This window comes from Aulostomus chinensis, chromosome 19, assembly GCF_037954235.1.
Source record: "Aulostomus chinensis isolate RoL2024-O1b breed Wild chromosome 19, RoL_Achi_v1.0, whole genome shotgun sequence".
Lineage (NCBI taxonomy): Eukaryota > Metazoa > Chordata > Actinopteri > Syngnathiformes > Aulostomidae > Aulostomus > Aulostomus chinensis.
The window spans coordinates 9,938,558-9,960,964 of NC_141338.1; the positions used below are offsets into that span (position 1 = coordinate 9,938,558).

Sequence of the window (22,407 nt, forward strand, 5' to 3'; positions counted from 1 at the left end):
TATTTTTCTTACTTATTCTATATCTACTGTATACTTCTTATATTTTCACGTGAAATCCGAATTTGTAATAATTACAATAAATGACTTAAAAAAGGACAATATTTTTGACTACATTGTCAAGAGTGGAAGGATGAAACAGAATTGAATTGGAGGGTGTGAAAATGTTCACTTTGGATTCATTCACCAATAAAACAGTCTGAACACTCTCTCCTCTTTACATCTCCCCTCCATCCCACCTGTCCGGATCCGTGCGCAGTGATCCTGAGCCCGTACGGTCTTAGCGGCACATTAACAGGTCAGGCCTACAAAATGAGTGACCCAGCGACCCGGAAGCTGATGGAGGAGTGGAGTTACTTCTACCCGATGGTACTTCAACGGAAAGATGGAAGCGGAGAGAAGGAAAAAGACGAAGCAAACCAAGCTTATGATCGTAACTGTCATGTGGCAGTGGAGGTTATTGTAGGTATGGAAAAAAACTGGTGGATTTAAAAGTATGTAAAAGGTGGAAAGGGCATTTCCACTTGCAGAATGTTTAACTGCTGAGCTCACTCAGAGTTTAGATGTTAGTTGATCCGCATGGAAAATGGGGCACACATTATTTCACAGCAGTACAAAGGGAAGCATGCTGGAGAGATTTACAGTGTGAGAATAACACATGAGCACACATTAGACAGTGACACAGTGAGTGAGCAACATCACATCGATTACCCGCAGCCTCTCCCAAGCAGTTTGAGCTGAGGTATTAGTGGATGGGGAGTTCCTGGCATGCATTTTTGGCTGCAATGATCCTCACAGTCTTTAAACACATCTCTCAAAGTGGAAAATGGGAAATGATTGAAGTGAGGAGAGGAGAGAATAGAGACGACAGAATTTTAAGATCAGGAAGACGAGGGAAAAGCCCCAAGGAGTTACTGGAACTGCTTTGTCTAATCAGTCTGGTCCCACAGCGTTGCTTCGACCTGATTAGAATCAAAACTACTATGGATACTGCTAAAGAGAAAAACCTTTCTAATCTTGGCTGTCTGAAAATGATAGTTAACAAGGAAATGTGTAAAGCACTTCAGATTATCGGTTTTATTTGAGCAGGAACAAATGCATATACTATGTACAAGCCTGTGGGACCATGTTCTATTCTGTAAGATTGCAAATCTGATGAAGATATTACATAATAAGAAATATTACTACCGTTCATTTTTTTCAGTTCATATCATCCATTTTTATTCTTGGTAGGTGGAGTAAGGATGACCTACCCAGCTGCTTTCGTGCTGATTGCCCAGGGGCACCTACCAGTAGAGCAGCCTCCACCTGTTCCTGCAGCTCAGGGCCTCAGCAGAGAGCAGAACCACTGCAGCGTGCCACTCACACCACCGACATCCCCCGAGCAGCCCTGCTCAGGTAGCAAGCACACGAACACACACGCACACAAACACACACACGCACGCACACCTCCCAGTTTGCACATAAAGGACATGTCACATGAAAGATAGTAAAATAGTCAGAAATGATGGCAATACTGGCATCAAATGTTGGAGAAGTATCCCTGACAACTGGTGCTACTACATCCTAGTAGTATATGTCAAACAAACAATACACACTATACGTAGGTACTCATTTTTTAACACTCCAGTATCAGATTAGTGCTCAGGATTGCCTGATACTCAAGTTCAGTACCTGTATTAGGATGGAAAAAAAACCAACATTCAATGGCAGAATATCTCTTACACTTAGAATATAATACATACCTGTTGACACAGGTTGCCAACTCAGAGAAAAGTACTTCCATGTTCTGATTTGCATTCGTCAAAACCACCATAAGCTCTATGAAGACGTACATCACAAAGAGTCGCGTTTCTAAATCCTGTTGTCACTTCTCATTTTTCCAGCGGACAGTGGCTTTGTGACCTCCGTTTCCAGCGTTCCAACACCAGACAGTAGCATGGGGGTCACTAGCCTCAGCCCAAAGCATTCTGGGAAGAAGCTAACATGTCAGGTGGTCCATCAGGCCTGGAGGGAGTGTTATCTCAACCAGCCTCAGCACATGTAAGTCACCCCCATCACTGCGTCTGTGTGTCCCCTGTTCTGCCTGATTATTATTGAAGTGCAGTGATGCAGTCAAGCCGGTTCACTCGTGAATCTGTTTGTTCCCGGCAGACGGAGGCAACCGGCTGACGTGACGCCTAAGAGGGAAGTGCCAAATGGAGTAACCATGTGGGACTTCAACGATGTGGGAGCGAGAGCGTCCTGCAGCTGCTCCAGGTACCGCAGAGCTCTACTCAAGCTGTTCAATATCAGGATTTAACTAGCCTTGTTTTCACACTCATTACAAAACCATCGGAGCTCTTTGCAACCTGGATGCTGAAATTGGGATTTTGTTTGGGATTATTTTTTTTAAGATTTAATTGCACTTTAATGTTTTACAACATAAAGTTTGAGTATGATGCTCCAGTCAAAAGTTTAACAAGTTTTTTTATTGTGTTTTTCCTATCATTTTGACTTTGTTTTAGGTTGAAGCAGCAGAAGTTGAGTATGAGTGCCACATCTAATTCCAACCCCCAGATTAGTGCCAACACCACTCAGTCCTCTGGCTCATCACTATACCCTCCCTCCCTACCCAAACACAAGACCAGCGACAAGACAGAAAAGGCCGACAAACAGTCTAAGAGGCCTGCAATGATCCCATTCCACCACCGTGTATCTGTTACGCAGGAGACCCCTCTGGAGCAGGACTCAACTGGAGGGCCCCAGCTAGGAGGTCTGGTGGCAATGGAGCCTCCCTTGGAGCCTTTGGCTAATCTGGCCGGCTGCAAGTATCCCAAACCGCTCTCCAATGGCAGAAAAGCTCCAGAGTCCCTTCTCCTTTCACCGATGTCTCCACTTCCTCCCACACTCAGCCCACATCCCCGGGTGCAGGACCCCGAGGTTCTGGACGAGCCGGTGGATATGCACGTCTGTCAGGATGGAGCCATGGGGCTGGGTGTGATTACCAGTGAGACAGCTGTTTATACAGCTCTCCTGAGGCAGAGGCAGAGGGAGAGTGGGGCCGGCTGGTGGAGAGGTTTCAGGACTCCCAGGACAGATAAGACTGACTTCAGACCCCCAGAACTCCCCAGTGATAAATTAGAGGAGGTGAAGACAGAAACGGCCACCGAGGGGGCTTCGTTAAAGAGGTAGGAGGGCGACAAGAGTAATAGCACACCAAAGTTGGTACAGGGGGAGGTTGAAGAATGAATGGTGATGCTGTAAATACTGGATAATGAGAGCCAAAAACTTACATCGAGAAAACTTGGAGATTTTTATGTTTTCATCTATTTGTCAGGTTGTACTGGGGTGTGTGTGTTACTGTGAAGATTAGATGAGAGCGCAAACATATCGGGTATCACAGAAGGAATCAGCCTCTGTGCATTCATCTGTTGTCTCTTTGTCTCTTCCAGACTTTACACACAAACAAACAAGAAATTTAAAATCTCAGACGAGAGGGTCCGGGACCACATGCACACTCTGGGCTTGTTGGAGCAGCCGGTGGCCGAGGCACTGCGGGAGCACGGGGACGACCCCTACGACTTCAAGGAGGGAGACATCGAGTATACTTTCTCTACTTCTAAGAGATTAAAGAGTCAAACACGAGAATCCAGCAAGAAAGCTAAGGTACAACAACATGTAGAAAATGTTGTAATATTTCAGATTCTGAAATTCCCCATAGTTGCATAGTGATGGATATAAATCTGTAAATCTGTCTTCCAAATTGTTCAACAGGGTGAAGAAATCACCAGTAATGGCGCTCTGCCTGATGGGAAAGATGCTATGTCCATTTTCAACTCTGCTCCAAAATCAGGTGGGACATTCCCACTATCCTCAAAATGTATTGATTTATTTATTTGCTTTGTTTTTGAGCTGTCAGTGTAAAGGTATTTGTGTTAATTTAGATGAATCCGGGCAGGATGACGGTTCTGCCAAAGCCAATCCTTCTCTGACCAGAGAAAAAGACCTGGTGGTCAACATCTCTGATCTAGACAACATATTTGATGAGGATGAGGAGGAGCTTGGGGTGAGGCACCACGGTTTATCTGTTTTGTTTTACTTTTATATTCTGTATCGGGTTTTTTGTAAAAAGAACAGAAAGACATTTTTTCTTGGAAAATCTTTAGAGGAGATTGATCTGAGGTATATTTCTCCCATCATTTAGTATATTTTATGCTTTAACAGTGAAGTACAAACTATTGTACTAAATAAAATTGATTTTCTAATCTTGTGTGTAATAATTTGTAGACTGTTTACCCCAACCAGCACTCAACCAAGCTTCCGGTATCGACAGAAGATCGGCCTCTGGGGAAAGAGGGGAGAGTTGCTGTTCCGTATCCATCAAGTGAGTCACTTTGATGAGTATTTACTTTCACTATTTGGATGAAATTGATACGATGTTATGATTTCTGGTTGTACTTTTCACATACACTCACTTCATTCATACTTATTCTATAGATTTTGGGTACTTTATACCATTATATCCCTATAAACTGGATTTTCTACATCTGTTTCAGCTATAGCAGACCTCCAGCGGATGTTTCCCACCCCACCTTCTCTGGAGCAGCATCCAGCCTTCTCTCCCATCATGACATATCGTGACACCCCAAGCCAAGAGCCCCCTCCACCCAGCGGAGCAGCTGACCACCATCTGCCTTTAGCTTCCACGCAGCTAACTGAGTACAGGCTGGAGAACGAGGAAGGGATGGCTAGTCCCAGGCAAGAGGATTTCAAGGTGACGAAACACCCAGCACTCTAAATTGTGTGAACTGAAATCAAATGAACTAAACTATGCAAATGAAATGACACAAACTCTTAAATCTAAGCTAAAAGTTCTTGCATTAAGGATGTAAGGATACAAGACAAAGATGCTAGCAGCTGGTCAGGCTCATGTATGGTGTTAGAATGGCTTCAGTCCTACCTGTAACTCACTAATTAACTATTCCTGTGTTGGGAGTCAGACATCTGTATTGTCTGCAGGCACCAAGCACTGGGAAATGCTAATTATAGCAGAAGTTGCCACTATTATGTGCATCTGCTCATTAACACTCAGCTCCTCCAAACAACAAGTTTTATCAGTACAATTCAACATGCAAAATATACAAACAATTGAAAGTCAGTAGCCAGAATACCAAGTATTTGGGGAAATATCACATTGCAAATGCAATAAGTTGGCATGTGACCACCAAAACTGGAATAATATTTGCAGCTGATTTTCATTTACTGTGTTATTTTGAAAAGATCAAATAGCAAGCCAAAATAATTCTCTACTGTGTCCTTTCTGTCCAGACACAAGTAAGCGCTTCCATGTTTGCTCCGTTCTCCTGCCTACCGAGCCAGAGTTTACCCCCCCTCAAGATTCCCGAGCAGTGCTACTACCGTCCGTCCTGGGCTCTCATGCCCAAAATGGACCATTTCTCCACAGCCATGCACCCTCACAATAATGCTCTCATCAGGGATGGATATACGTGAGTGGTCATTTATGTTAATGAAGCTTCTGAAGTGTGTGTTAGTTGTGTTGTGAATGTTGGTTCACAGGATATTCCTCTGTGTGTAAGGAGCAACATGACCTTAAAGATCTCCTGCCCAGCCCATTTATCTTAATCTTGTTTGTCTATCTGACTTTCTCTCCTCCTCTGTGTCTGTTTTCCAGAAACGTCCCCAGTGTCAACACCCTCACAGATCAGGATTATGGCCAGATGAGTGGCACCACAGCCTCTGTGAGCACCACTGTTGGCATCCTTCCCTCTCCTGCCACTCCTCGTTTCTCTGTGCCCACCCCGCGCACGCCTCGCACACCAAGGGGTATTAATACTGCAAGCTCTGGGCAAGGTTCAGTGAAACAGGATGGTACTGAGCTGAGCTCACCAGTATCGACCCCTTCCACCAGCCTGCCTCTTAGCTCCGTAGAGCCCTTAGCTCGGCCTGGACCCTGCCTACCCGAGGCCCACAGCCTTTACTCCATTCTTCTGCTCTCAGACTCCGTTCTCAATATTTTTAAAGATCGCAACTTTGACAGCTGCTGTATCTGTGCCTGCAATATGAATGTCAAAGGAGCAGATGTGGGGGTTTACATCCCTGATTCCACCTGTGAGGATCAGTACCGCTGTATGTGCGGCTTCAGTGCCATCGTGAACAGGCGGCTTGCTCATGGCACAGGCCTCTTCCTGGAGGACGAGCTTGATATTTACGGTCGGTCTTCTGAGGTAGGCCGGGCAGCTGAGAGGAGGCTGGCTCTTTGCCGGCGGGACCCAACTATGGGGGACCCAAGAGCAAAGTGGCCTCAGGATGCAGCACCTGCCACTCCATCAGTCATGATCCTTCTACAGGAGCAGTGCTCCCAGCCCATCTCTTCTCTTGCATCACTGCATCTCCCCCTGAGCTGTTCCTGCCATGGCCGCAAGGGGGCACTGCTTCAAAGCTGGATGTCTGAAAAGCTGTGGGCGGATGGAAGTGATGCCTGTGTGGAGTGTTACAATGCCTTGGAACAGGGGCTGCAGTATGTGGATAATCCCACAGGAGGGAAAGTAGATCCAGCTGTGGTCAGAAGTACAGCTCTTCACTCCTGGCCTCATACTAATGGTAAGAAGCATAGTTTGACTGCGAAAGAAATTATTTGAACTTGCTGCCTGCTTAAAATTGAACACGTCCTTGAAATTGTGGGATTAAATTACACTCTAATTCATAGATTTCTGGTTGGAATTTTATTGTACATTCCGAGCTGACTTTGTATGTTCTAAATTGTGTATTGGTGTGTTTTATGTTTGTATATTTGTTTCTCTGGCGTACAGTATAGACTCTTGTTAACGTGTGTATGTGTTCATGAATCCTTTCTGTGTGTGTGCTTGTGTGTCTATGCTAACCTTTACAGTGGTGGACATGAGCATGTTGTCGTCCCAGGATATGGTCCGTATGCTGCTGTCCTTGCAGCCTTTCCTGCAGGATGCTATCCAGAAGAAGAGAACAGGTCGGACATGGGAGAACATCCAGCATGTTCAGGGTCCGCTCACCTGGCAGCAGTTCCATAAGATGGCTGGGAGAGGCTCCTATGGTGAGTCAATTGAGATCGTTCTCATCTGTCCTTCTCTGAATGACTGCAGTGGAATGCACACAGAGATCCTCATTAGACCAAAGCCATGTCTCAACTTGTTTTTGTTTAAGGCTCCGAGGAGTCACCAGAGCCCCTGCCTATCCCTACGGTGCTACTTGGCTATGATCGTGAGCGGGACTTCTTGGCATTGTCCCCTTTGGCGTTACCTTTCTGGGAAAAATTATTGCTGGAGCCTTATGGAGGGCAGCGAGATGTGGCATATGTGGTACTCTGTCCCAATAGTCCATCTCTGCTGGCTGCAGCCCGGGCCTTCTTCCAGGAGCTAAGCGCAGTTTATGAGGTAGGAGATTTGATTTAAACACAAATCTGCATTAAATTGCCCTGAAACTCTGCAAATATTATGAATATTTAATGTGATAATGGTCTCTAATGGGAGAATGACTCAATTTCTAGACATGCCGCCTTGGGAAGCATCGTCCTCTAGCCAAGGTATCCAGGGATGGTATTGTACGTGTGGGGGAAGACGTAGAGTCAGAAAAGCTGGAAGAGCTGGATGTGGATCAGTGGTTGACTGGACCCTGGGCAGGACAGCAACACACTGACAACCTCAGCAAACTTAAACTCTATGCTTATTCCTGCAAGCAGCAGCTAGGTAAGAAGAGTCCAGTCCATTTAATAACATCTCTCAGGCACTTATTGCAGTCTTACAAATATATGTGTTTAACTTCTCCTACAGGTCCTCAGCTGTCAGGTCTACCTTTGGACAGCACTCTTCTGTTGCCCCCCAAAGTACAGCCCCCAATAAACCCCACATCCTCAGCCCAGCCCGTCTCCTCTGGACAGGCTCAAGCTTGGGCCCCTGATGTAGAACCTGCTCTAGGGGCTCTCAGTTCAGCAAGTGCTACCACTCCAACTGGAGCAACCTCAGGCCAGACGGGGGAGACAACCCACGGAGGCACCAGTGAATCTAAGGGGTCATCCAGCACCACGCCACCAGCCAGCACACCAGCAGAAAATCCTGAACTGTAAGACCCGCATTATTGGAAAGTTCTCATTTCAAAAGAAAAAGTCAAAATATAGCACATTCTTTTTCTCGTTTTCTTTCAGTGCGTCTGAGCAGTCCAGAATCGGCATCCCCACTGGAGCCGACTCAATGGACAGCCACACCAACCCACCAGCTATCGTTATCTACATGGTTGATGCTTTTCTTAGCTCAAATGGAGCAAGAAATGAAGGAGGGGAGGAAGAAGAAGGTGATGAAGTTGAGGCGGGTAGCATTTGGCTTCTAGGACTTCTTCGCTGTTACACAGAGATGCTGCAGACTTTGCCTGAGTCAATAAGACCTGCACTGATGCTACAGGTAAGACGGTTATACTGCTCAGGCAGGGTAATAGACACAGTTGTGAGAACCTTCGAACTTGAACTTTTTCCTGTATCATCCTCAGGTGGTGCCATGCCAGTATCTCCTCCAGCCTGCCAGCGGGGAAAGCCATTTGTACCTGCAACATCTACGCTCCCTGGCCTTTTCTTGTTACTCCCAATGTAGACGTCTTCTACCCCAGCAAACACACATCAAGTCTCTGACCGGCTTTGGACCCGTGTCCACTGTCAATTCTGTACTTAAGAGCCCAGAGGTAGCCATTTACTGTAATCTTTTACAGACACTAAATATCAGTGTCATATATTGTTATTCTCACCATCTCAATTTCCTCCACCAGCATCCAAGCCCAGTGCAGTTGTACCCTCCCCCATTCATCCTCGGTCCAACCCGCCCAAAACAGCCAGAACCAGGGGAGATATGGGCAGAGATCCCTCCCAAATATAATGTGCTCTTTGTTGGATACTGCCTGTCTCATGACCAGCGTTGGATCCTGGTGTCATGCACAGACCAGCAAGGAGAGCTCCTGGAGACCTGCATTATCAATATCGATGTACCCAACAGGTGAGGGGGTAGACTGTGCACTTGCCCTTTTCTTCCTTCTATTTTGCTCTGTTCCCTTTACATTTTCCATATTTTTTAACCCCCACAGAGCACGACGTCCCAAAGTCTCGGCCAGGAAGATGGGACTACAGAAGCTGTGGGAGTGGTGCATTGGCATTATCCAAATGACCTCATTGCCGTGGAGGATTGTGATTGGTCGATTAGGCCGACTGGGCCATGGGGAGCTAAAGGGTGAGTAATTCAGATTCTGTGGTAGCAATGAACACAAGGAATGTGCAGAAATGGTTTATGATGGCTGAAGTATCAGTCTCTCATATTCTACTTCACGTAAATTCTGGGAGGGGGCTGGAGCCTAGCCCAGCGGCTTTCGGGCAAGAGGCGGGGTTCACCCTGGACAGGTCACCAGTCCATTGCAGGGCCAACACATAGAGACAGACAACCATTCACACTCACAGTCACACCTACGGTCAATTTAGAGTATCAATCAGCCTCGTCCCCTCTTGATGTCTTTGGACTGTGGGAGGAAGCTGGAGTACCAGAGAGAACCCACGCAGGAACAGGGAGAACATGCAGACTCCACACAAAAGATCCTATGACCGAGCCGGGACTCGAACCAGGAACCTTCTTGTTGTGAGGCGACAGTGATAACCACTGCACCACCATGCCGCCCTCCCCCGTTATTCATTAGGAAAATTCATACATATTAATATTCTTGTTTTTGTCGTGAAAATCCTATTTTTTTTATAATTTCTTTGTTTTGGTAACTTTAGTTTTTTCAAGATCAAATTAAGCATAAAATTATTCACTAAAGAATATCTCTCTCTCTCTCTCTCTCTCTCTCTCTCTCTCTCAATGCTTTGATCGTGTTTTCTCCGTCACGCCTGCACCTCTCGCTATCTCTCAACAAGACTGGAGCTCTCTCCTGGGGGAGCATTCCCTGCATTCAATAGGGCGCCAGCTGAGGGAGGCTTGTCGAATGTGTGGGATCTCAGCTGCTGACTCCCCCACCATCCTCAGTGCCTGCCTGGTAGCCATGGAACCACAGGGCTCCCTTGTGATCATGCCTGGTGAGTGGGATGGTTATGCTGATAATAACATTGGCTGGGGGATGGGGGTTACAGTTAGACCATGACATTGAATGTGAATCATTTTATTTGCAGTTCATTCAAACCAATGTTTATGCAAGGCTTAACCTTTACGGCATTGTTAAATGTTCAGATGCAGTGACCATGGGCTCAGTGTTCGGCCGCAGCACTGCTCTGAACTTGCAGACCTCGCAGCTAAACACACCTCAGGATGCTTCCTGTACACACATCCTCGTCTTCCCAACCTCCGCAACCACCCAGCTGGCCCCCAGCTCCTATCCCACAGAGGACAATAACGGTACAACAAAATCATAAACCCTGAATTAAAATGAATTTAGATAAATTGAAATCATTAACAAGAACAGGTATGTGATTACTCATTTAGTTTTGTGTACAATTTACCCTGTGGCTCTATGGTGGATTCAGTTTTTTATGTACAATTGCTAACAAACTTTTACGAAAAGCATGCCATCGTTTGGATGAAACAGAAAATGTATAATTACCTTAAATAGATTGATGACCAAACTTTGTTGACAGTTGTGGCTGTTCCTTTTCTCTGTTTCACCTTCTAGATGACATGTTTGATCTGCCCTTTCCTGATGAACTGGAGAACGACATCGGTCACGACATGATGCTGATCACAGGGAATCTCCATCCGTCCCCCAACACCTCTCCTGTGCCCTCGCCTGGCTCTCCGTCCGGGATGGGAATGGGATCCCATTTTCAACACACCAGGGTGAGTCAGGGAACAGCTTAAAAAAAAAATAATAATAAAAAAAGGAGCTGACCGAAAGTGCTTCTCAGTGAGGGCGGATAAGTTTCACAACACAAGTATACAATAAAAGACATCACAAATACGAGTTTAAACCAGAGGGAACAGGTGAAAAATGAATGTACAATACAATTTACCAGAGGAAAAATATGAGGTAATAATGGATAAATGGAATGAAATATAACAGGCAAGAAAACAATGGAGAACATAAAAACAAGCAAGGAAATCAGAGTAGTAAAGAAAGACATTATGAGATGCTGAACAAGCCGGCCACAAAATAAAATGCAGTTCGAAGACATTAAAATGAGTTACGAGATGACAAAATCTGTGAAGCAACATCAGTCTGAAGCAAGAGCGAGAGAAAAATAGCTGATCTGGCTTTAAAGTTAGAATTGTTGGGACAGAACTTTATACAGGACGTGAGGTAGCGACTGAAGACCAAGTCAATGGTTTTTAGGTGCGGGTGGGGGACAGAAAGTGACCTTGGGGCCATGTGATGACTTTTTGAGATTGTGGGGGAAACTAAACTCTCTGTAACTTAAATTTGAACAGATCCTGAAAGAGATTTTTGAGCTTTTTAGATGCTGAAGAATACGGTCTCCAAGGCAGAGAAGAGATGCTTACATCACAAATATTCAATAAAAAACATATAAATAAGGTATAGACAAACAACTACTGTCTTGCTGCGTGTTTAATATTCAAAGTGTATATGTTGTACTGTCATTGATGAAAACAAAATAAAAAAATCACAAGGAGTTGCATGTAAAACACGAACATACAGATATTTTAATCCACTAGGTTTGCACATTGTCACCAAGAAATATGAGTTTTCAAGCACAGCAGCTCAAAATACAGACTCAATAATAAGCACTTATGTGACAGTTTTTGAACTATATCTACAGGGTATCTCTTTCCTTTTGACATAAATATGCAATATTAATATTTTTGTCACCAGCCTTATCATTTTTCATGCAGCACAATGAAAGACAAATGCCTGCCTTCCAGCCAGCCAGCCGCCTCTTACACTGAATTATTCTTCTTTAACCACAGTGCAGTGTAGGATGTAAATGGATGAGTGAATAACAGCGGCCTTGTCCCAGGGTTTGTCTGGATCACAATGTATTTGGTAATTAATGGCTGACCTTCTCCTGTGTGTGTGTGTAGAGCCAGGGAGAGCGCTTGCTGTCCAGGGACAGCCCTCCAGAGGAACTGAAGCAGCAGCCGCTAGCTCTCGGCTATTACGTGTCCACTGCACAAGCTAACGGACTCCCTCACTGGTTCTGGGCCTCCTGCCCGCAGGCTGAGAGCCAGTGTCCACTTTTCCTCAAGGTAAAGCTGCCTGTGTGTGTGTGTGTGTGTGTGTGTGTGAGTGAGACAGATGAGCCTCAAACTGTACAGATAATTGAAATGGAGATTTTTACGACTTGAGTATTTTATTCCTCATCCTGGAAACATCGTGTGTGCACCACCATCCCAGCACTGATCTCTGCTGACAAAACGACTCCTCACTACGTGGAAATGTTTCATGATGAATTAATCCTAATATAAGATACATTTAAATTTTTGAAGGTGTAATAATCGCATTACCATTTGATTTTAGGTCCGAAAATGAAGTATTGATCAGTTTAACATGATCTCCTTTCATGTTCATTTGTGTTTATTTCTTCTCATGTTATATTGTCGGGCAGATACAGATTGAGAAAATGCCAGTAAATGTTATTTTATTCGAGAGGTAGAAGAAATATACAGAGAATGTATTTGATCACTAATTCATGAGAAATGTGATTTCAAGTGAACAGGCCAGCAGGCGTAAACATGGTACTCTTTTATTTATTTATTTTCTTCCTCACTTCAGGCATCTCTCCACCACCACATCTCCATAGTCCAGTCAGATGAGTTGGTGTCAGACAAGACTAAGAGGACCCCCCACCCCTTAGACTCAAAGACCACCTCTGATGTGCTCAGGTAAATACGTAACACTGCTAGTGGAAGAATGGAGTGTAAACTGAATCCAGAGGGCTCCTGGTAGCTGTTTTGCCATCAATTATTTACATTTTTATTCAGGAAAATGCGAATAATAAACAAAAACTTGACATTCTTTTTGTCTTTTTGTGCTCACATTACTTGCTGATCGGCATCTACATGCTTTTTTTCCCTGATAAGATGGGATGGCACAAGTGTTTTCAGACAACATTATTAAAATATTTATTTATGGTTGTCATAGTCTTGAATAAATATCTGAAATACATCTATATATATATTCATTGTGCACTTTCAACTGGCACTGAGTGTCTTGGCTCCCACAAAATGTAATGTAAGTCTATGTGTATATGTATGTGCAAGTACGTGGATGTACACCAAGTATACAGTACACTAATTTTACTTTTTGTTTTGTTGTTTTGTTTTTTTCCTTCCCATTTGACATCATGCATTGTGTAGCTAGTAGGCGGGCATTAATAAGCTTTGCTTCTGCCACAGCCTGTTTCAGTCAATTTGTGTATTTTTTGTTTGTTTTTATTCTGCTGCTTTTAAATGTATATATGACTGAAATAAAGTACCTAACTAACTAACTAATGTAAATTGTGTTGAATATATTGAAAATCTTTGAATGAAATTGTGTGTTTCCTTCCAATTGCAGGTTTGTATTGGAGCAGTACAACGCCCTCTCCTGGCTGACATGTACACCTGCCACCCAAGACCGCCAGTCTTGCCTGCCCGTCCACCTGGCTGTACTAATCCAAATGTACAATGCCATCCTGAATATGCTTTAGCTGCGTGGACAACTCTAGAGGACTAACATGACCTTCATTTCCTCTGTGCCTATACGACGCTTCCTCCTTCTGGGCACCAGAAAGCACCTGAGCTCCTCCCTTGTTTTGGGTCGACATGGATTAAACGGCCAGATGAGAGTCAGAGGAAGTCTCCAATACCTGGAATGTAATGAATAAAAAGAGAGAAATGCTCTGAACAAAAACTTTGCTTAATAACCACAAACCCATGCAAACCCAGTACAGAACTATGCCAGTTACGGTGCTTTCTGATGGAGGAAAAAAAAAAGAGAGGGAGAGAGAAAAACAAAACCATGTGGATCGACCCAACGATGCCCATTTTACTGACATATCTCAATGTAAACTGATCAACAACAGAAAATGTCCCGCTTGAGCTCCACCTCAAAAGTGGCATTTGAAGCATCTGTGGACATTTACAGAGAAGCTCTTTACACCCTCACCTGTAAAAAGGGACATTTGTGCAGGGCCACCTAACTCCATCTTGTACAACCAGCAAAATTGCATGCCAACACAAACACATGGCATTGTTACGTAGATGATTTTTACATTTTTGTATAGAACCGCACTGTTGACCTTCTTGGGACTCGCAGGCGGTGAATGAAACTTTTACTCTGAAAGGAGCGAACATCCTCACTTACTCCAACAGGGGAGCATTTGATAAAGGCACTTTTTTTCTTCACCTTCCAAAGTGTTGTAGATATGAACACGATGGGAAATATTTGACCAGTTAGAACAGAAATGTTGTTTATAATGTAAGACATTTGCAAAGAATTGAGACTTATTTTTAATATTTAAAAACGAGAAAATGAGAAAATTAAACAAGGCCTTTTTTTTCCCAATTGACAGTTAATTGTCTTGGGATCTGAAATAAAATTTGTCATTTTAATGCAATTGTAAAGATGCCATATTTATACAAATTATATAATGTCATAGAATTTGATATCTATACGTATATACATAAATATATATTACCTCTTCCAAGCAGGCACTTAATGATAAGGGTGATGGGCACAACCATCTCTTTAGAAGTGGACACAGTATGAACATTTATCAAAACAATAAAATAAAATAAAAATCCATTTGGGTCTTCTTCTTTTTTTTTAATTTTATACAGATACAGATTTTTTTTTTCCTTTTTATTTAATAAGTTTAAATTAAACTAATGCAGGAGATACAGTATACTGTATATTTATAAAATGTTCTCCTGCTAAAAACTTGAAATAGGCAATAGAAGATCACGGTATTTGAACATTGCAAGGTTATTAAATATTTAAGAATGATGCTTTATTTCGTTTGCTCTCCTAAATGATGTCAAGCAAACCATTAGAAAGGCCTGTCGCTTCACTCTCAGTCTGTTATTTGTTAGATTCCTAGCATGTTTGTATATACACTTTTCAGCTGTGTTTTTTGGAATTTCTTAAAAGCTGTACATTTCATGCTGGTTGGTTTACTTTTCAGTGATTCATATCAAAATATTTTTTCTTTGCTGTGAGCTTTTTTGATATACAGTATACAGTGCAAAACTCATTTACGTACAGCCAAGAGGTTAAACTGCCAAGTTAGTGTACACAAATGTACAGACGAGGGCGAGTTTGCAGAAATTTGTTACATCCGTCATCCCTTTGAATATCAAACAGATCCACATTAGTGGAAGATATCTGTTACTTTTACACTATTTTTTAGTAAATTATTAAAACTCTTGAAAATGACCACGTGTTCATTTTGTGTGTTGTTGTTTTTTTTTAATTTAATTTTGAAAGCTCTGTAATTCTTTTTATTAAAGTGCACATTTGACATATTTTGGATGATGCTGAATTAGAGTAGCAGTGTTTTATTAACAATTCTGTCTACATTTCGGAAGCCAATATACATTTGAGTACTTTTTTTTTTTTTATAGCAAACCACTGCGATTTTATGACATTTCAAAAGTGTGACATCTTTCGCTGGTATTGATTCTGCACTTGAAGTAACATTTTTACTGCAGGATCCTATTAATAAATTCTGGAGCGAGACCGCTCGAACCAAAAGTGTGAACACTGTGAATTTAATTAGAATTTAACGGTGTCATATAAAATATAAGTGGTGTGAAGTAGAAGATAATAATTTTATTACACTGATGTCAAGAGGTGTGAATCATTGTTTTCCAACATGCAGAGAGCTCTGCCATGACAACAGCTGAAGTGATTATGGAGCTGAAACTGTTCTGACCTTTACAGAGGACCATGTTTGACTACTTGATGGGCGCAAAAGGAAACTATCCAGTGATGCTGTTGAGTGACAGTCACCCAGCTGTTTTCCTCCCTTCCCGAATGAGATTTTTGAACATTTTCAGTTCCCTCATACGCACGCAACTCCTGATTCACATGTAAGTTCGGAGGGAAAAGGGAAACTCTCATCTGTGGTAGCTGGTGGGTTAAAAAAGAAAAAAAAAAAGCCACCAAACCTTCAAATGCTAAAATGTTTTTTTTTTGTTTGCTGGAACAATTTTTCATCCATCTGTCTACTAGCTTTTAAGAGACTGTGCAAAACAAAACAGAACAAAAAACATTTAAACGTCAGCAGCACAGAGGTGCAAAGAGGGCATTTTAGATTCTGGATGATATCCACTCACACTGGCTTTATAGATATTTCTATTGAATAAAGCTTGCATGGGGAGATTTGTAATTACCACCAATGAGGAGCGGTTAATTTAATCATTTGTGTCTTTGTATTTTTGGGACAGAAAAAAGTGAAATTATCTTTTCGTCCAGTCAACAGAAGACTGTGTGTGTGTGTGTGTGTGTGTGTGTGTGTGTGTGCGTGTGTGTGTGTGTGTGTGTGTGTGTGCGTGCGCACGTGCGTGCGTGTGTGTGTGAAGGACCATATGAAATATAGCAAATGCATCAGTCAAAGAAATGTTAACGACATTTAAAGTACTTCATTGCGTGCATGTAATCACTCTGAAGGATGTCCTCTTGTAGGCCAGGTAAGAGCCGCGCTCCTTTTGTGTCTTGGGGTGGGGGTGGGGGTGGGGGGGGGTTAGAAAAAGTGGGGACAAGAGACAAAATAAACTGGTGGAGGAGGTTCTGTTTGACCATCAAGGTCGTATGACATCATTGAGGGGGAAATGGCATTTCAATAGAAGCTAGAAAAACCTTGTGGACGACTAAACTAGACAACAAGTCTGTCTTTGAGGGATTGGGCAGTCTGAGAACACCATGAATGAAAAGCTGAAGGGCAAAAGCCAGTGAAGGGTCACTTGTTGTGGAGCGCTTGTCTAATGGCCATCACAACTGCAGGAAGTGGACTCTTTAATTGACTGCATTGTGTTTTCTACAGATGGCCAATTAGACCATGGCCATTCACCTGTTATCTGGCTTGCCAAATGCATCTCTGCAGCCAAATGGCCCACAGAACTGGAAAGAGGCGGCCAGGGTCTTGCGGCTTGATGTGACATTAGCGCAGACACAATTAGAAGTCAATAACATTTTATGCAGCTTTTCTGCCACAAGAGATGACAAGGTTGTTCAAAAAAGCCCTCTGAGAAGATCAATTTAACAGTGAAATGGCAGCTTATTGTCGACACAAAACACAGTATAACGTACTGATGCTCTGCCATTTAGGGAAAATGTCTTTTAAATGAATTTAGAATACAGATTTTTTTTTAATGTATGTTTCCAACTGGGTACCATTTAGGTCATGTTAGGTCACCGGCCGTTTTATTTACGCAAACTGATGCGCAATTTAAAACATCGCCGCCATCAATTCCATCATAAAAATGATAAGTTATGATTGACAGGCTCAGAGAAGTATTAATCTAAACATGACCACTTATCTAAGTGAGCATTTCTATAGTTTAATGATGTTTGTTACTGTGGTTGTTATTTGCAGCGCTGGTATTATCATGGGACGAGTCGAGGCATTAATTTAGGCGTGTAAGAGGAGTAGACCATGAGAAACATCACCCATCAACGCCATCCCCCGGTATGACCTCAAGTGTTGGTGCCTTCAACAAAAACTAAAGAATTACACTTTTTTTTTTAAAAAGTAGCAGATGTTGCGTTGGGTGGTTTAAAATTGTGTTTCCATGTGGGCATGAATTAATACGAGCAAAGCAACAATCTGAGTTCCCGGTAACAGCATGGAGCAGTTAAGAGAGGCCCTCTCACTGCATGACCCACCGTTACTCACGTTATCATCTCATGTGAAGAGAGCAACACTTTCACACGCTTGGAAACAAAACAACACAGGGGTGCTTTAAGGATCTGGGTCTGCAGCCACACTGTCACTCCAGATGACCCGTGAGAGTGCTTCGAGTCGCAGGCTTGACTGAGGGTGAAGCCATGTGCTGTTTTGACATGGCCTCATCCTCTGAAGTGGAGGCAGCTGGGGGCTGTAGCTTCACACCGCCTTGTAGCTGGCGCTAACACTGCTGCTTTCTTTTGCTAAAGTTAAAAGGAGAAGGAAACATATACACACACACACACACACACACACACACACATCCTGGCAACTGTGCAGTCAGTGGTCGCGAGTGACAACGTGGTGGGTCCTATAATATGACAGCCAGGTCAGAGGAGGTTCAGGGCTGTGGGAGGCACAGATCAAACCCTGCAAGATGTTAACGTGAGAGTTAAGATTTTGTCAGGTTATCAGACTGATACCTCCTGCTTTGATTTGATGCACCCTCTGGCAACGTGTCTTCAGCTCTGGTTGAGAACCGTGAGGATTCTGGTTTGAGATTTGCTAAATTGTGTGATAAAACCTGACACAGATCGAGTCACATGTTTGATAACCTGACTTATTCACTCCATGTGTCTGTGCATCACAGCCTCCTGACGTTCCAGTTCTTGAGAGGTTTTTTGAGTACAGTGTATGTATTTGTACACACTTTTATAAATGAAGAACTTATTATATTTTTCTCTTTTCCCGGACTGGAAAATATTTTCCATAGACTTGTAATATAGCTGTTTAATGGAAATGTGGTCTGGCCATCTGGGGAGGCTGGAACCAATTTATTACTTCCACAGAGGAGGTGAAGTTTGTTTGTTTGTCTGTCAGCAGGATTGCGCACAAAGTACCCTGCTGATTTTTGTTGAAACTTGGTGGAGAGGTGCAGCGTGACCTGAGAAAGACATTTTTTGAGAAGATCTAGGGAAGATACACAAGTCAATTTTGCTTAACGTTCCAAAATAAGGCATTTCATTGACTGAATGTTGTGAGGCTAGAGTGGCTGACATCATACACAGTGTGGGAGGAGGTGTTCAATTGTTCCAAAAAAACAAACAAACAAGCAAACAAAAAAAAGGAGTTTAACCCGTCCTAGTGTGAGGGCAAGTTTATCTTCGCTCCTACGACGTTACTTTAAAAGAAAATTCCAGTTGGCCAGTATATAGTTTGTGAAATGAGATTAGGTTTTTTTGGCAGGGAAATGAAAATGGGGACTTTTTTAAACTCACTGTGCTTCACTTATTTTTGATTAGCGTTAAAGCTCCGCCCACAACCTCTCTGTAGGTTTGTAAGCAGTTAGCATCACTATGGCAAGCTGTAACTGCAGTTGTACCCCGTCAGCCTCATATTCAAATCAGTGATGGGACCGGTCTACTCAGTGTGGAAAGCCATTAACGTTGCTCTCTCTTTTCCTCCTCATTCTTAATTCTTGTCCTGGCCCTCGGCATCGGCTTGTTCTCTTCGGCTGAACTCAGTGTTAGGATTTGTTCCAAAAACACCACATGGTACAAATTAATCAGCTTCCTTCTGGGGATGAGAGGTATGAAGCAGCTCCTGAGCAAATGATTTTGAAGAATCTTTATTATGAAGGCTTTTTCACAGTCAATGCTCACACAAATATTCAAATATTTCACGCTTTACCAGTTCACACACATGGACATTCAAGTCTACTTGAATTATATTGCAGGAGAGCCACCAATACAACATAATCAGTTGTTGTTTTAGTGAAAGAAGAAAAAACAGTTTAAAATTGAATTTTAAACTCACTGATCTTTCTGAAGTAAGAATTCCCAGTTCAAATTATTTATAATTTTGGGGTTTCTTGGCCCTTTTGGATCTCCTCATTTTAAATTTGCTGTAAATGTCCCACTGTGCTAAGCAAGTACATAAATCTCCTGTCCATCACAGCATCCCGTGGCTATCGTTGGGCATTTCAGTATAATTCCAATGGCTGCTCTCACTTTCTAGCCAAGCAGCGTCTCAGCTATCGTCCAGATGGTTCACACTCAACACAGAGAGCCACCAACAGCTTTTGCTTTAAAGGGCCCCTGGTGAAGTGACAGAGCATCTGCCGACTCAGCACTGCAGGCTGTTTGAAAACATCTGATTTTGTCTCCAAGTGCCTTCCATACAACCTTCACATTTGCATAAATCGTTTTTGTTAAAGAGGCAGGACCCAGAAAGGAGCACCGAGAATTTCCCGTCCTCTAATACCCGGCAATCTCTCATTGCAGGGTATTACATCCTTCAAGCCAAAACCAAAACTCCACTTAACACTTTAGCCAATGTAAATAGAGGACGATAAAAGCTTTGTTGACTTCAAAGCTGTCCCTGGGCGCCCCTCTCTCGCACACATCAAAAACGCCAGGGAGAAAACAATCCGTCATTTATGTCGGATATAAATGTTTGAAGGACATTAATCCCCTTGATGACTGCACGCCACAAGCAATCCAGGAGGGCTGGGAGCGGCACCACAACCTAGAAGAAAACCCAGGATGACGAATGGATTTATGTGCAAATTTAGTGTATTAAGGACATAAATGTGGCTAAACATGTGCGTTGTGTTGCAATAGCTGGTTTCATTCATTATTACACAAACATACACAGTAAACACACATGAAATAGTCCTTCTTTTGGGGGCCTAAATCATTTAATCGATTCTGTTTACTTGACTTTTATGGCAAATGTGTTTTTTTTGGATGCTGCTGGGAAACAAGCAAGAACTTACAAACCTCCAAGTCTGGTTAGTATTCTAGCAAAGTCCACACTCTGAAAGGACTTTTCGATCTAGAATACATAAACACACACACACACACACAAAGATTTTTGAGTTGTGTCCTATGGATGGAAATGAATGGTGAAACGGTGAATGTGACGAGAGGATGAACTGATCAGATGGAAATGAATGAGAGGGTGTTCAGTCGTCACTCTTTGGTCCTACTATGGAGCAGAAGAGGCTAATCGTCTCCATAAACTGGTGAAGGTTTCCATTCATCCGGGTCAGGTTATATTCAGTTCAAGCAAGACTTAAAGATGCATTAGGCAAACCTGACTGTGAGAGAGGACCTGAACACACACACACACACACACACACACACACACACACACACACACACACACACACACACACACACACACTTTAAAGATTTCGAGATTCTAATCTTACGGACTCCTGGTTTGTGAGGCAGACAAACTGTTTGCGTCTGTACTGTAAAGTACAGAACACGAATATGTTCTCCACATACATTCATGATTAGAGAAATTAACTGAACTCCAGTCCAAACTGCTCTGTTGTTGGTGGGTGTCACTATATTAGATTTAACCATATATTTTAGTTAGAAAGCTGATGCTCACAAGGTTGAAACGGCTATTGTCAAGCTATTCGATCCATCATTGATCATCGTATAATTTAGTGATGCACAATAATATCAGCAGGTCAAAGGTTTCAGAAGGTATTGGTATTTTTTTGAATATATCAATATCAGCCAATCTTATTATCGGCCCAGCAAATTATGAAGAAATAACAACCGACGGTCTTTTCAAATGTTGAAGAAATAAGACAAAAAAAGTTACCCTTTCAAATGCAACTTATTTATGTTTGTTTTTCAGCATGAAAAAAAGTGAATATCATATCGACTTTTTTTTTAACCACACATAATAGTGCCATCTGCAAATTCCCATATTGTGCATCAATGAATGACATCATCTCTCTATAGGCGCTATGGAAACCTTTCTTTTGAGACTATTTAGGCGTAGCTACTTTCAGAATAATAGACATACGTTTGATGGTTCATGTGTGGGACACGTTTGGAGCTTCTTCAACTGAAAAGCACGTGTGTTTTTGCTTAAGCAATAAGTCACTGGTCACTTCAGCTCCTGCTCGGCATCACGATGAGGCCTATCGACGCCTCCGCCATGTTAATTACAGCCCCTTCACGCTCGTTGTTTCAGTACGTCATTAATTATTTGGCCCAGTTATTGCCAGTCTGTCGCAGGGAGACGGGCTGAGGCGTCCTACAAGGGCACACCTGGGACTGAATCACACTAGAGTGAAATATTACACACACTGATGGAAAACTGACACTCGCACTGGTGATTACACACTCCTGATTTTGTCGCCTAGCAACGACAGTGTTGTGTTTTAAGCTGCAGCCTTCTGTTCAGCTGTATAGCACGTAGCTTATTAAGATACAAAAGCACCATTATCACTCACTCCATGCTCTGGTTTACATATCTTTAAGTATTTTTTTTTTTTTTTTTGTAGCTGTTGCTTCTGGAAATATATTTTCGCATGGTTTATTGCATCCGATCAAATTGTTCATTTGTAAGAAGAAACCAGAGGATCAGAAAGGGGAAGGGGCATTTCAAAGTATATGGAATGTAAAAAAAGAGGTGAAAATTGAAGACAGGGCTGAAATTTCTAGAGGCAGGTCCACTGATGAACCCCATGACTTAGTGAGTGCGATGTCACAGAAGGGGGGGGGGGGGTGGGGGGGGGGGGACGGACTGGGTATTATGACTCTGACGAGATTAATGTTCAG

General features: G+C 42.8%; 1 protein-coding gene across 2 annotated transcripts in view; it reads left to right on the top strand.

The window, feature by feature from the left end:
* LOC147243959 (mediator of RNA polymerase II transcription subunit 13-like) overlaps window positions 1–15,455 on the top strand; it is a 76,507-nt gene extending 61,052 nt beyond the window's left edge. The window contains exons 6-31 of one of the 2 annotated variants that reach the window (XM_086187018.1): window positions 257–463; window positions 1,231–1,395; window positions 1,884–2,040; window positions 2,152–2,256; window positions 2,505–3,167; window positions 3,432–3,645; window positions 3,754–3,832; window positions 3,924–4,045; window positions 4,285–4,363; window positions 4,536–4,753; window positions 5,308–5,486; window positions 5,672–6,600; window positions 6,890–7,069; window positions 7,180–7,409; window positions 7,523–7,721; window positions 7,806–8,094; window positions 8,177–8,429; window positions 8,515–8,703; window positions 8,788–9,011; window positions 9,100–9,242; window positions 9,920–10,078; window positions 10,230–10,394; window positions 10,669–10,832; window positions 12,033–12,197; window positions 12,724–12,833; window positions 13,507–15,455. In XM_086187018.1, the coding sequence (XP_086043144.1) occupies window positions 257–463; window positions 1,231–1,395; window positions 1,884–2,040; window positions 2,152–2,256; window positions 2,505–3,167; window positions 3,432–3,645; window positions 3,754–3,832; window positions 3,924–4,045; window positions 4,285–4,363; window positions 4,536–4,753; window positions 5,308–5,486; window positions 5,672–6,600; window positions 6,890–7,069; window positions 7,180–7,409; window positions 7,523–7,721; window positions 7,806–8,094; window positions 8,177–8,429; window positions 8,515–8,703; window positions 8,788–9,011; window positions 9,100–9,242; window positions 9,920–10,078; window positions 10,230–10,394; window positions 10,669–10,832; window positions 12,033–12,197; window positions 12,724–12,833; window positions 13,507–13,639 (5,720 nt within the window). In that variant the 3' untranslated portion in view covers window positions 13,640–15,455. Of the gene's footprint in view, window positions 1–256; window positions 464–1,230; window positions 1,396–1,883; window positions 2,041–2,151; window positions 2,257–2,504; window positions 3,168–3,431; window positions 3,646–3,753; window positions 3,833–3,923; window positions 4,046–4,266; window positions 4,364–4,535; window positions 4,754–5,307; window positions 5,487–5,671; window positions 6,601–6,889; window positions 7,070–7,179; window positions 7,410–7,522; window positions 7,722–7,805; window positions 8,095–8,176; window positions 8,430–8,514; window positions 8,704–8,787; window positions 9,012–9,099; window positions 9,243–9,919; window positions 10,079–10,229; window positions 10,395–10,668; window positions 10,833–12,032; window positions 12,198–12,723; window positions 12,834–13,506 lie in introns of both variants that reach the window. The other variant, XM_086187017.1, reaches the window with a different exon arrangement.
* The last annotated feature ends 6,952 nt before the right edge of the window (window positions 15,456–22,407 follow it).